Here is a 14,142-nt window from a genome sequence, read left to right as displayed (position 1 = left end):
ATCGTGCAGTGAACCCTCTGTATTTACTTTCATGCAGTCTTCTCTTTATGGTAGATTTGGATATTGATACGCCGACCTCCTGGAGAGTGTCGGTCACTTGGTTGGCTGTTGTGAAGGGGTTTCTCTTCACCATGGAGATTATTCTGCGATCACCCACCACTGTTGTCTTCCGTGGGCGCCCAGGTCTTTTTGCATTGATGAGTTCACCAGTGCTTTCTTTCTTTCTCAGGATGTACCAAACTGTACATTTTGCCACTCCTAATATTGTAGCAATTTCTCAGATGGGTTTTTTTCTGTTTTGGCAGCTTAAGGATGGCTTGTTTCACCTGCATGGAGAGCTCCTTTGACCACATGTTTGCTTCACAGCGAAACGTTCCAAATGCAAGCACCACACCTCAAATCAACTCCAGGCCTTTTATCTGCTTAATTGAGAATGACATAACGAAGATATTGCCCACACCTGTCCATGAAATAGCCTTGGAGTCAATTGTCCAATTACTTTTGGTCCGTCTAAAAACAGGGTGGCACATGTTAAGGAGTTGAAACTCCTAAACCCTTCTTCCAATTTTAATGTGGATGCCCTCAAATGAAAGCTGGAAGTCTGAACTTCAACTGCATCTGAATTGTTTTGTTTAAAATTCATTGTGGTAATGTCTATAACCAAAATTAGAAAAATGTTGTCTCTGTCCAAATATATATGGACCTAACTGTATGTCCCAATATTGTAGATATATCCCCATATTGTAGATATGTCCCAATCCAGGTCCCTATAATGTAGATATGTCCCCATCCAGGTCCCTATAATGTAGATATGTCCCCATCCAGGTCCTCATATTGTAGATATGTCCCCATATTGTAGATGGGTCCCCATATTGTAGATGGGTCCCCATATTGTAGATGGGTCCCCATATTGTAGATGGGTCCCCATATTGTAGATATGTCCTCTATTGTGCTGTTCTTCACATATACATAAAAGAGAGAAAAAAAAGATTCTCCTTAAAGGGAACCTATCACCCCGTTTTTTCGGTATGAGATAAAAATACTGTTAAATAGGGCCTGAGCTGTGCATTACAATAGTGTAGTTTGTGGACCCCGATTCCCCACCTATGCTGCCGAAATACGTTACCAAAGTAGTCGTTTTCGCCTGTCAATCAGGCTGGTCTGGTCAGATGGGCGTGGAGTCTTCCCCCAGATCTTGCGTAGTTTTCCGTTGGTGGCGTAGTGGTGTGCGCATGCCCAAGGTCCCGAATCCTGCACAGGGGTGTGAAAATAGCAGCGATGTCCGTTATTCCATTGGTGGTCGGTGGGCGCGGCCATCTTGCTTTGGCCGCGCGTGCGCAGAAGCGGCGCTCTGCTGGCCGCGGCTTCAGGAAAATGGCCGCGGGCATCCGCGCGTGCGCAGATGGCTATCGCAGCGGCCATTTTCGTGAAGCCGAGATGCGAACTCTGCTTCACGAAAATGGCCGCCGCGATAGCCATCTGCGCACGCGCGGATGCCCGCGGCCATTTTCCTGAAGCCGCGGCCAGCAGAGCGCCGCTTCTGCGCACGCGCGGCCAAAGCAAGATGGCCGCGCCCACCGACCACCAATGGAATAACGGACATCGCTGCTATTTTCACACCCCTGTGCAGGATTCGGGACCTTGGACATGCGCACACCACTACGCCACCAACGGAAAACTACGCAAGATCTGGGGGAAGACACCACGCCCTTTTGACCTGACCAGCCTGATTGACAGGCGAAAACGACTACTTTGGTAACGTATTTCGGCAGCATAGGTGGGGAATCGGGGTCCACAAACTACACTATTGTAATGCACAGCTCAGGCCCTATTTAACAGTATTTTTATCTCATACCGAAAAAACGGGGTGACAGGTTCCCTTTAACTGTCCTCTGTTCCCTGTGTGTCCTTGCTGTACATGGGGCTGCAGGCACTGTAGACCCCCTAGACGATGGCGGTCCGGTCCAGTATCCGCCGATGGCAGCGCTTTATTGTAGATGAATGTGTGTCCTTGGACGCACATTCAGTTGAAATGTATTTTCGCGCAGAGACTCTGCACAGTCATACCAATGCAAGTCACCAGCCAATCAAAGGCCAGCCGCTGACATCTCTGCTCATGGCAGTGGCGTCCTACGCCTCTGCGCCGGCATTCATCTAGAGTCGTCTTTTTGTATAGCACTACTAGATATGGCTCAAATATTGGATAGGGAACGCTGATGGTTCTGCTGGCAGGACTCCTCACCCCGAATCGCTGACCTCCTCGCGCCTCTTAACACTTTGTCAAATTCTTAATAACGCCTTATTTTTAGTCCCATGAAAGTGACCATTCTAAATGAAAAACACCGTAATCAGCAGCTGTTGTGACGCCAAGTGATTTTTATGGACTTGTTACCCTCATTACTACACTTGCATAACACGTTGATGTATTTGGGGTTAGTTTGGTCGCCTTACGCATTCCTGAGATTTAGCTGTGGAAAATGCTCGTGTAGTGCAGAAAGTTGTTTGTGAAATGATACATCGGGTATACGTGTTAAACTCTCACCAACCTTTCTAATCCAGTCAGCTATTTTGTTGTTTCAGTCTCCTACCATGTTATTTAAGAATGTGATAATGCTGTTTAGGATTTTTTTTTTGCTTTAAAAACATTCCCAAATATAGCATCGAAGAAGCATGTCCGAACTAGTACACTATATGCCATAAAGGACTGTTTGTACTAACGCGTAAAACATTTCACTTGGAGATTTTATGCTTTAATTGACTGTGGTGCATTATTTGACCTTTTTTTTTTTTTTTTTTTTTTTTTTTCGTCCTCACGGGTGTTTTTCAGTTACAAAGGTTTAGTAACGCGGCCTCCCTGAGTGCAGTAACACAAAAATACAATAAGGGTATACAGTAAAAAATACAATAAGGGTGCACACAACTTTTTAAGGTGGGTGAAGACTTTATAGGAAACACTCGTTTTCTTTTTCAGACCATATGTTGGGGCATTATTAAAAAAAAAAAAAAAAAGTGTCCTGTTTGTAGCGACTGCAAGGGGTTGTTCTTCCAGTAGACCTTCGGAGGTTTTGCACGAGTTCTTGTACTTTTCAACACCATATTGTTTTTAGCTCCCTGGTCTTTGCTGCTGATAAATTTCTCATTCTATTTTGAAATCGTTTGGCTTTGTTTTTATTAATAGAGTTCCAAGTATCCCAAATAAACTTACTTGGGCAACCTGTCACTTTTCATAAATATGCCCCTATTCTCTTCAATCTGACATTGTTTCCCCATGCCATTGGCTGCAACACACATGCGAAGCATGATTGATCTGCCCCCATCCTTAATGGTTGGCGAGATGTTCTTTTCCTGAAATTCTGTGCCCCTTTTTTCTCCACACATACCTTTTGATCATTGTGGTCAAAGAGTTCTATTTTAACCTCATTGGTCCACAGGACTTGTTTTTGAAAAATGCATCAGGCTTGTTTAGAAGCTCTTTTGCATACTTCTGACGCTGATTTTTATGGTGAGAACGCAGGAGAGGTTTTCTGCTGGTGACTCTTCCATGAAGGCCATATTTGTGCAGGTGTCTCTGAACAACAGAACAATGTGCCACAACTCCAGAGTGTGCCAAATCTTTCTGAAGGTCTTTTGCAGTCAAGCAGGATTCTCATTTGCCTCTCTAGCAATCCTATGCTCATATCTCACTGAAATTTTTGCTTGGTCTTCCAGACCGTATCTTGACCTTCACTGTTCCTGTTAACTGCCATTTCTTAATTACATTTCAAACTGATTTAAGGCTATGTGCACACGTTGCAGATTTGCCTGTGGAATTTTCTGTGCGGATTCTACATCTATTGGCAGAAAACGCAGGTCAAAATCTGCGCGTTTTTACTGCGGATTCTGTGCAGACTTCATGCATTTTTACCCCTGCGTTTTCCTATAATGGAAAGGGGGCAGAAACTCATAAAGAATTGACATGGTCCTTTTTTTAATTCGCTGCGGAATTTTCCACACCATTAGCACAGCATTTTTATTTTCCCATTGATTCACATTGTACTGTAAATCACTTGCGGTTCTGTAGCGTTTCTGCACGGAAAAAATGCTGCGGATCTGCAGTAAATCTGCAACATGTGCACATACCCTTAAGAGCAACTTGAAAACGCTTTGCTATCTTCCTATAGCCTTCTCCTGCATTGTGGGCCTCCATCATTTTCAGAGTGCTAGGCAGCTGCTTAGAAGAACCCATGGCTGCTGTTTCTTGGCACAAGGTTAGAGGAGGCTGGGTTTTTATGAAGCTGAAAAATTTGCATCACCTGGCCTTTCCTAGCGATGATGGCGAACAAGCCATAACTCTAAGGCTAATTAAGGTCTAAAACCTTGGTCAAAGTTATCTGAGCACACACAAACGCTAACATATGCCTCCTATTATTTCCAGTGTATTCCGCATTTCTTCTGCAAATGTTGCATTTTTTCCGCGAAAAAATCGCATCGCGGAAAAAAAAGCAACATGTTCATTAAATTTGCGGAATTGCGGGGATTCCGCACAACTAGGAATGCATTTATCTGCTTACTTTCCGCATGTGGCTATGCCCACCATGCGGGAAGTAAGCAGATTATGTGCGGTTGGTACCCAGGGTGGAGGAGAGGAGACTCTCCTCCACGGACTGGGCACCATATAATTGGTTAAAAAAAAAAAAGAATTAAAGGTAAGGTACCGCGTTTGTAGATTATTATTAATAAATCACTGTAATGTAGCATAACATGCTGCTATAACCAAGTTTTAAATGCATGTGAAACAGATTTCGTGTGTAAGGCTAGGTTCACATTGCGTTAGGGCAATCTGTTTAGCGCTAGCGGATTGCGCTAACGCAATGTTTTTTTAGGGGCCGCGTTAGGGGTCGCGTTAACGTCCCCGCTCTCGCAGATCCCTGATCTGCGAGAGCGGGGAACGGACCTCGGGCGCGCCGCGGACGCTGCAAGCAGCGTCCGAGGCGCGTCACAGAAGAACGGCACATCACTAGCGCGAGCCGAAAAAGGCACGCGCTAGTGATGCGCTGCAGGCGAAATTTACATTGCTGTCAATGGGTGCGCTAACGGACCCGTTGCACGGCGTTAATTGCGACATTTTCGCCGTGCAACGCAGTCCGTTAGCGCTAACCCATTAACGCAATGTGAACCCAGCCTTATATGTGTTTAAAGAAGGAACTGGGGGCTGACATCTTGGTTTTGCAGCAGTAGCAGGGCACTAACAGTGTCATTTTACAGCACCCCATGGACATAGGAGCTAATAGACCGGCGAGGACCCTATCTTTAACATTGGAGAGGCGTTAGCAGTGAGCTGGGCACGCCTCTGTGGGCTGCACAACTCACTGCTGTAGGTGTGACTAGCAGCCATTTTATTATAGCCCAGTGCTCTCTGCCCAGCTCCACTTACTCTCTATCACAGGAGCTCCATCCATTCCCAGCCTGCAGAGAGAGGTGACACCTGATACAATGTATCTCTCCCCTCCCTCCACAATGCCTGGCCATTCACTGCAGACCTGGAGCTCCTTCTTATCTTACTGAGGGATGAGTCACAGACAGCTCTGCACAGACAATGCTGCTCCATACACACCACATAAACTAACTGTGCTTCTGATGCAGTAAACAGCTGGTGATAGCAGATCACAGGGCAGTCACACACAAAATGGCGCTGCCCTGTGATGCTGCTCTTCATTCTGCCCCAGGGATGTTAGACCACCCAAAAGGGGAAGGAAATGCTGATGTCAGCAGTTACTGCCCAGATTTTCCAGCTAACAGTAAAGCTGGTAAGTCTTACTATAGCTGCTTGAGGTCTAAAACGGAAAATGCTCCCCCTAGTGGTCAATATATATATTTGTAAGAAAATATATAATATTTTTCATATAGAAATGTTTGCAAACAGTGCAAACATTGCATTAATACATTTTATTTACTATTTTAAGCTTAATTTCACAAAAAAACAAACTACAAGAAAACTGGTGGCACCTTCCCTTTAAAATAAAAAATAGTCATATACTCACCCTCTGATGACCCCGGAGTCTTCCCGCCTCTCAGGTGCACGCTGCCGGTTCCGTTCCTATAGATGGTGTGTGTGAAGGACCTGCGATGACGTCGCGTGACCGCTCATGTGACCGCTCACGTGACCGCGACGTCATCGAAGGTCCTGCACACACACACCATCTATAGGAACGGACGCCGCTGAGGAGATCGGCTGTCTGCAGGTGAGTATAACCATTTTTTTAATTTTTTTTAATTATTTTTAAACATTCTATCTTAATAATAATAATAATCTTTATTTATATAGCGCCAACATATTCCGCAGCGCTTTACAGTTTAACAGTTTCAAACACAACAGTCATAGGTAACAATGTTAACAATACAGCAATAAAGTAAAATAAGACGACCCTGCTCGTGAGAGCTTACAATCTACAATATCTTTTACTATTGATGCTGCATAGGCAGCATCTATAGTAAAAAGTTGGTCACACTTGTCAAACACTATGCTTGACAAGTGTGACCAACCTGTCAGTCAGTTTTCCAAGCGATGCTACAGATCGCTTGGAAAACTTTAGCATTCTGCAAGCTAATTACGCTTGCAAAATGCTAAAAAAACGGGAAAAAAACGCAAAAAAAAAATATGCGGATTTCTTGCAGAAAATTTCCGGTTTTCTTCAGGAAATTTCTGCAAGAAATCCGGACGTGTGCACATACCCTAACCCTTTTAGAGATAATTTAATCTTCAACTTGCATAACTGTTCACAATAAGTCATTTTAACCAAGGGTGCCTTTTACATGCCACTGTAAGCCTGGTTTCACTGAGTACGAACTGCGATGTTCAGAAGCTTTGTTCTCCGTTTGCCTCATTATATTCGAGGCATTATACCTCTGAGATTTAGACAGAAGCCCCTGACTAAGATGGTGAGGGAAGCTCAAACACCTCGTGAATGTATGTGCTCCTTCAGCAGCAGGATCCATACAGGACAATGTAAAAAAAAAAAAAAAAGGAGGATAGAAATATATTAATGCCCCAAATGAGCCGAGTAAACAAGAAGTTTTTATGTTGCATTGTGACATTACATGTCAGGTTGGTGAGTGACGTTTGGGCTCAGCCACATTATGGGTCTGTACAGTCGCCTCTTTTCCTTCCGGAGTGTGTTAGATAGGGCCCAGTCCTGAAATGGTTAATGAACAGCTGTTTTGAAGTGATGTCATTTCCAGCTTGGCAGCTGTCTCGGATTTGTCAGGCTGGGGAGTGGAGTCCGGCTAGTGCTTGCTGTGTCCCGGGACCCTGTTTACTTAATAGTGCCTGCCAATAAAGGCCTGGCTGCCGGGACCCATGAGGAAGCGCTGCTGCTGCTGCTGGAGCTCTTTGTCAGATCGCACGCTGCTCTGGAGAATGAGCCTGCAGGATGCCTTTTCTTCTAGGCCTGAGACAGGTAAGACAACAGAAGACTTGTGATCAGGGACACCGACCGTCTTTGTCACACTGGGGCCGGGGAGAGTTGAAACTTGCACATAAAGAGAAGTTTGCGCTATCCATGCACAACACAGACATGAGCCAGCGTTTTCTGCTCGCCCGCGATTCTGGAGACTGTAGACCCTTATCTGACTGATTACAGGAACCTCGGTTAACCTTTCTGGTCAACAATGGGAGTGCAACGCACAGCTGGATTATTACCAATCCCACTCTCGATACGCCATTTACCGTCTTGTAGGAACCGCTCTACAGCAAATACCGTCTTCTCACCGCCTTTACTTACAAATCTCTGTGGTCTTATGTGACCTGAGGGGTCGCGTACAATGATGTATGTAAATGGGTATAGAACTAGATATACATGAGAGCCTACAATGGCCGCTCCATAGGTTCCCGCTTGGCTCGTTATCGGTGCACGATTGACAATGGGATTCATAATTATATCGAGGACGCTACCATCTGTTAGAAATTACATAGGAACGCTCATTCCCAATTATCTGCCTGTGTAAACATGGTGGCGGTCACAAGCAAAATGGCCATACATTGGGTAATCGGCTCCTTTATGCTGGCCTATAGGATTACGATATATCTTGGGACGGAATGGTCATATTCACGAACGTTGTCTACAAATGCGCAGCATCCAACCCGCAGCGTTTACTGACAGTGTTCACGTACCCTTAGGCCATAGAAATACATGCAGCCGCACGTTCCGGTCTCGAGTGCCGGCGGCAGTGCCGGGTATTGAAGCGAATGACTAGCGCAAGTTTCTTGTATCGCACTTGCAAGTGTGACCCCGGCCTCATACTTTTTCTCTCATTGTTCCACTCCTGTTTTTGGCTTACAAATACTGAGGTAAAATTACTGTGGTAAAAAAAATTGAACGTGTGAACATGGCCTAAATCTCATCCTTACACAGCAGAAAAGAAAATCTGCAGCCACAATTGACCCGTTTTGTGAATTTTAAGCATGAATTCCAACATTTTCATTGCGGAAATTTCTGCAGTTGACCGAATAGGACAATTGCAGAACTTTCTGCATCAAAATCTGCCTCAAAAAAACTGTGTGTGAGGGCTTCGAGTTTGAGTCATGAGACCCTTGTCAGCCTGTGCATTGTAGTCCGTCCTTGGGCCAAGTTTCCTGGAAATCTGCATGAACCTTTAGGGTAAGTTCACACTAGGCGGTTTTTTTTTTTTTTCCTGCAGCAAAACCTGATCTCTTGACAGGAAAGAAGCCTCAGAAAAAATCATGTTTTCCTTGCGGCTGTTTTTGCAGCGGCCTTGGCATGCTAGATTTGTCTGTTGTGCATGCTGATAAAGTTTTAGTTTTGAAAAAAAAAGTCCTATTCCATAGAATCAGGTTTTGGTACCAAAAATGCAGCAAAACATATCATCTGCTTTTTTGGTGCTTTTTTTTTTTTTCATCAGTTTTTCACCACCCACTCAAGTTAGTGGTTGAAAAACAATGAAAGAAGTGACATGTTTTATGTCCAAAAAAAACATGCAAAGCGCAAAAAAACCTCCCCAATGTGTGTGCGTGAGATCTCTGAAATCTCATAGGCTTTGCTGGTACTGTTAGGGTACCGTCACACAGTGCCATTTTCATCGCTACGACGGCACGATTCGTGATGTTGCAGCGTCGTATAATTATCGCTCCAGCGTCGTATACTGCGGTCACACGTTGCAATACACGGCGCTGGAGCGATAATTTCATGACGTATTTGCGATGTAGAAGCCATTGGTTACTGTGCGCACATCGTATACAACCTGTGTCACACGATGCAATCATGCCGCCACAGCGGGACACTAGACGACAAAAGAAAGTTTCAAACGATCTGCTACGACGTACGATTCTCAGCGGGGATCCGGATCGCAGTAGCGTGTCAGACACAACGATATCGTAACGATATCGCTAGAACGTCACGAATCGTGCCGTCGTAGCGATGAAAATGGCACTGTGTGACGGTACCCTAAAACTCAGCTGAAAATTAGCATAAAAAAGCAGCAAAAGCGCCTACTGTGAACTTAGCCTTATGGTTGAGAATAACTTAAAACCAGACCAAAGTCTTTCCTGACAAACTTGTGATCCGCAAAAGGCAAAACTGCTTCCCTAGACATTTATAAATGTCACGCAGCTGCAGCATGCAGGCCGTGCCCATGGCACACCCCTCTTAGCAAAACTCAAAAAATGTATTTTCCAATAAGTTGTTTAAAAAAAAAAAAACCTTGGGGTTCGTTTTGCAATTGCGGCACTGATAATCCAGTCCCTAGGTGTAGTTTCTCTTTTCAAGGAATCCAGCAACTACTTTTTTTTTTTTTTTTTTTTTTCAGTAATTCAAAGATGTTGTTTGTTTTGCTTTTTACGACATTATTTTAATAGAATTATGTCCAGCAGGAGTTAAATGACATTAGTAGAAAAACACCATTTTGGGTCACCGTGAAAGACCTTGCCCTGTGCTCCGTGTGTGACTTTCGGTGAGCTCAGCAGCCACTATTCAAATAAGAAAGTAAATAATTTTACCGTCCGCGACCTGAAAGGGGAACAGTAGCGAATGACTGCTGGTTCCCAATCGGGAATAGGAGCCCTGCCAAGTATTTGTCCCGAACCTTCTCTGAACTGCACATTTAGCACAGCCATCTTTTCCAGCCCTCCTTTCAGACATACTTTCCCTAGCACATGTTCCTCAGTGTAAAGTTCCTGGGATATCTCGGCGGCAGCCCGGTTTGTTTGGATGTTTTCACTCAATTAATGGCTTTTACTACTATAGGTTTTTACCACAAAAAAAGGTTTAAGTCTTTAAATAGTGCAGGCTACTCCCAAGTGCCTATGACCAGAAAAATAGAATAAGTAAAACCCTAATCATAGGATCTGGTCTTGTTTCTGGCAAGAGATATACATATGCAAGACCGCATGTATGGCTGTGTGACTGAGTCTTTAGGCTTCAGACATACTTGTTACCTGTCCTGTTTTTGGAACAAAGGATTATTTTATTCTTTGTGATGACAAGACAAGGACTAAATGGTGCATGCCACAGCAATTCTCAGGCAAGTCTATTTTTTTTTTTCTTTTTTTTTTATTAAAGCTGGGATTTTTTTAGTGTGTGTGTATATATAAAAAAAACAAAAAAAAAAAAAACAACCCAAAAAACAAACAATTGAATCAATCACCTGCAACCAGCGAGCAAAAAAATAACGCATATGGAAACATTTGCGGTAAGTCGCAGGCTGCAATGCATTACCAAAGGAAATCCTGATGATCTCCATGTGGCAGACTGTGTCTTTGTTGTAACCCTAGCTGAAATGTCTACCATATAGCAAAAGTAAAACACCTCCTCTTCCAGCACAATAGCATGGATGTCCATTTTCATACTTAAACCTTTCTTTGCTTTGGTCCATTTCTACTTTCGGCTACTGGGAAGAAATAAACTTTTTCTCCTGGAAGCCTCTGTCTTTCAGTCATAGAGTTGTGACTTCAGTCACCGCTCAGTGAGAGGCGGCAGTAACCACACCCCTACACTGTGATTGACAGATGTCTATGCAGCATATGCGTATACTCACCTTTGACCGAACCCGTGCCAACACTCCTCTGACTGTGGGCCCGAGGCTACCGGGTGGAATAAAGCTAATTAACCTCAATTCTGCAGATTATCCTTATAATATATATGATATAACCCATATAAAAATGTCACGTCTAGGCCACATACCTGAGTGGCATAAATGCTGTGGGGTTTGCAATTGTGTTTTTAAGTGCAGAATTCTATCATTTCTGCATTAAAAAATTCATTTAAAAACACTGCTTCAGATATTCACAAAACACATCAAATAAATGCAGCAAAAACACAAAAATTCAGTGCAGATTTCATGCTTTGGTGCAGGTAAATGCAGAAAAACCGCATCGGATAGGTAAAAACAACGCAACAAATTTGCATATGGGGCATGGTCTTTGCGTTGTAATATCTGTCTGCAGAAAATTAAGTTTTATCAAAAATGCTTATAAGGGGCTACAGAGCAACCTTCGTGTGGCCGGATGATTCAATGCGCTTTTCTGCCTATAGGTTATTTTTATATAAACAAAAATCTTTGGCAAGGCTTTTTTTTTGATAGATATATATCTATATAACGATAGATATATTATTACATAGCAAAAATGAGTAGTCTTGCATTCTTCACTGTCCTCTGGGTCCATTTTAGACTCCTACTTCCTTTCCTTACAGGAACAGTATACAGCAGACTCATTATCATCAGAGACAGGATTATAAAGACTGGTTAACACCAGTATATAGGGCTGATGACAGAGGCTTCATACATTTTGGTGTATTTTGGTCTAAAAAAAAAAACCTGTTTGCTTCTGGAATTTGGAATGGATTGATTTTGTTATTTATTTTTTTTATTTGACCTCATCAGTGCTGATGACAGTGGTCTAGAAGTGGTGGCTGAACATGCGCAGTGCTTGCAAGCTCCTTTCTTCTGAGCTTGTATGCACAAACCTGAGGCTGGCCAGGATTACTGCAGGCTGCTTTTAGCTTCCACCTCACTGAGCTTCTGATCCTGCAGAGGTAAGACTACCTCACGTAGTGGCATCAGACCGCACACGCTTCTGGCCAGCGGCACAGTCATGTTGCTGGCTTCAACTAAATCAAGCAGAAGCATCTGCTCCCCCACAGCTATAATAGGAGGCTGGTGAGCGGCGTGCTCCTGAAGAAAGCAGACTGGGCCAACCCTTTAAAAAATAAAACAGTCCTAAATTAAGTCTGTAGTTATTTTTGAGCAGTCTTAAAGAGGTATTCCAATCTCCAAGATCCTATCCCAATATGCAGTAGGTGTAATAATAATAATATTAACAAATACTGCCAATTAGAAATGACGTATCTCTTTTCAGATTCGCTATGTCTCTTTCCTCATGTGCAGGCATTGCAGGACCTTAGGTATCTATGGTTACAACCACTAGCAACTAGCTAATTATCACTATATCCGTTGTCGTAACCATGGATACCTAAGTTCCCGCAATGTAAGCACATAAGGAAAGGGACATAGCGAATCAGAAGAACTATACTACGTATCTAATGGGAGGTATTTTCTAATATTATTAATAATACACCTGCTACATATTGGGATAGGATCTCTGAAACAGGCAATCATCTACTTTTTTTTTCCCCTTTTAAAAGGAGTATTCCCATCAAACTCTAAACATAGTACGCCGTAGATTAGAATTCCTTTTCCATAGACTTAAAGAAGTTGTCCACTACTTGGAAAACGTCTTGTCATATCCTCGCTTGGCCCCCATAAAATAACGCCTATACTTGCCTCCCGCTGTGTCGGCACTCGCTCTCCCGGGGCTCCTATACTGTTGTTGTGACGCCGGTGCCCAATCAGCACTGGCGTCCCTGTCCCCGGCCCCCTGTCGAATTGAGCATGGACTTCCTCTGAAGGCGAGGACAGGGACGCCAGCGCTGATTGGACGCCGAGCCTCTTTAATAAATGCGAACTCTACTTTTATCGTTACACTGAAGGGTTTTATTTTATATATCAGACGAGATTACATTTTGTATGCTGTTGTTTTTATGCCTCTGCATTATTTAGCTGTAGTTTTCATTTATCATTTTATAAAATTGGTTATTTTGGTTATTTTCTTTGTCAGAGGCCATATCCTTGGGGAACTATTTCTTTTCCGTTTGACGCAAATCAGTCTGATCTGGTGATGACATTGAAAATCTGTTGTTTACTCCTAAGATTGTTGTTGGATGAACTGTGGGATTTATTTTTTTTTTCTATAAATGTACCCTCTGCCGCCGGTTTACCCTTGAGGCTTTGTCATCAGCTGAAAAGCATGCTGAATTGTATCATAAACCATTCAGATGTTGCTCCAGTGATTCACAGCCAATATTTTATATGCAGAATGCTTGTGTAGGGTTTGTGTATGGAGTTTTTCAGTGTCCTGGTTTCCATTTATAAGGGGTTCTACTTGGGTCCTGGTAAAAAAACAAACAAACAAAAAAAACGCCCTGTATGCTGGTGCTTGCATGTCTGCATAACATTCTAGAGTGATTTTCCTCTATGTATTTTTACATTGTTGTTTTATTTTCTTGTAGGATAAGGAAACCTGCATCGGAGTCAACAATCAGAGTTACATATGTGAAACGGGTCACTGCTGTGGACAATCTCAGTGCTGCAATTACTACTATGAGCTATGGTGTAAGTCTGCTCCTATTCATTTACTATTGTAAAGCATATGTTCACCATGTTTCATATGAATCCGATTATCAGTTTCTGGATAATCAAATGTTGAATTAACCCTGTGCTAACCTTTGTTCCATCGTGCACGAAACGTGATGTAATTTCTCCCGTTGTCTTGGCAGCTCTCACTTCAGTGTTGGTCTCGACACAGGAGAGCATATCGTACCCCTCTCTGTATGTCACACATGATAAAGGGCTGAGCGAAGCGGCCGATACATGCAGAGACAGAGAAGGGGTCTGGTTTAGCTGTTAAAATTAATACCTCAACCAGATCCCTCATGTGCCCACACATTGGATGACCTCTCCTGAGTAAAATCACATTTTATAAAAAAAAAATGCATCATTTTGTGTTGCTGTAAACCCCTTTTTTAAAGAAGCAATGCCTTCCAATCTTACATATGGTAATTGCTGTCTGCCTGTTCCTCTCTCTGATTTCCC

The 14,142-nt window shown here is 43.2% G+C and overlaps 1 protein-coding gene across 2 annotated transcripts in view; it reads left to right on the top strand.

Moving 5' to 3' along the window:
- WBP1L (WW domain binding protein 1 like) overlaps positions 1 to 14,142 on the top strand; it is a 121,163-nt gene that overhangs the window by 28,079 nt on the left and 78,942 nt on the right. The window contains exons 1-2 of one of the 2 annotated variants that reach the window (XM_077258657.1): positions 7,245 to 7,436; positions 13,560 to 13,662. In XM_077258657.1, the coding sequence (XP_077114772.1) occupies positions 7,410 to 7,436; positions 13,560 to 13,662 (130 nt within the window). In that variant the 5' untranslated portion in view covers positions 7,245 to 7,409. Of the gene's footprint in view, positions 1 to 7,244; positions 7,437 to 13,559; positions 13,663 to 14,142 lie in introns of those variants that run through there. The other variant, XM_077258656.1, reaches the window with a different exon arrangement.

Source organism: Ranitomeya variabilis, chromosome 4 (genome assembly GCF_051348905.1).
Source record: "Ranitomeya variabilis isolate aRanVar5 chromosome 4, aRanVar5.hap1, whole genome shotgun sequence".
NCBI classification, from domain to species: Eukaryota; Metazoa; Chordata; class Amphibia; order Anura; family Dendrobatidae; genus Ranitomeya; species Ranitomeya variabilis.
Note: the sequence above shows the minus strand (reverse complement) of the source record. Positions and strands in the feature narration are given on the sequence as shown.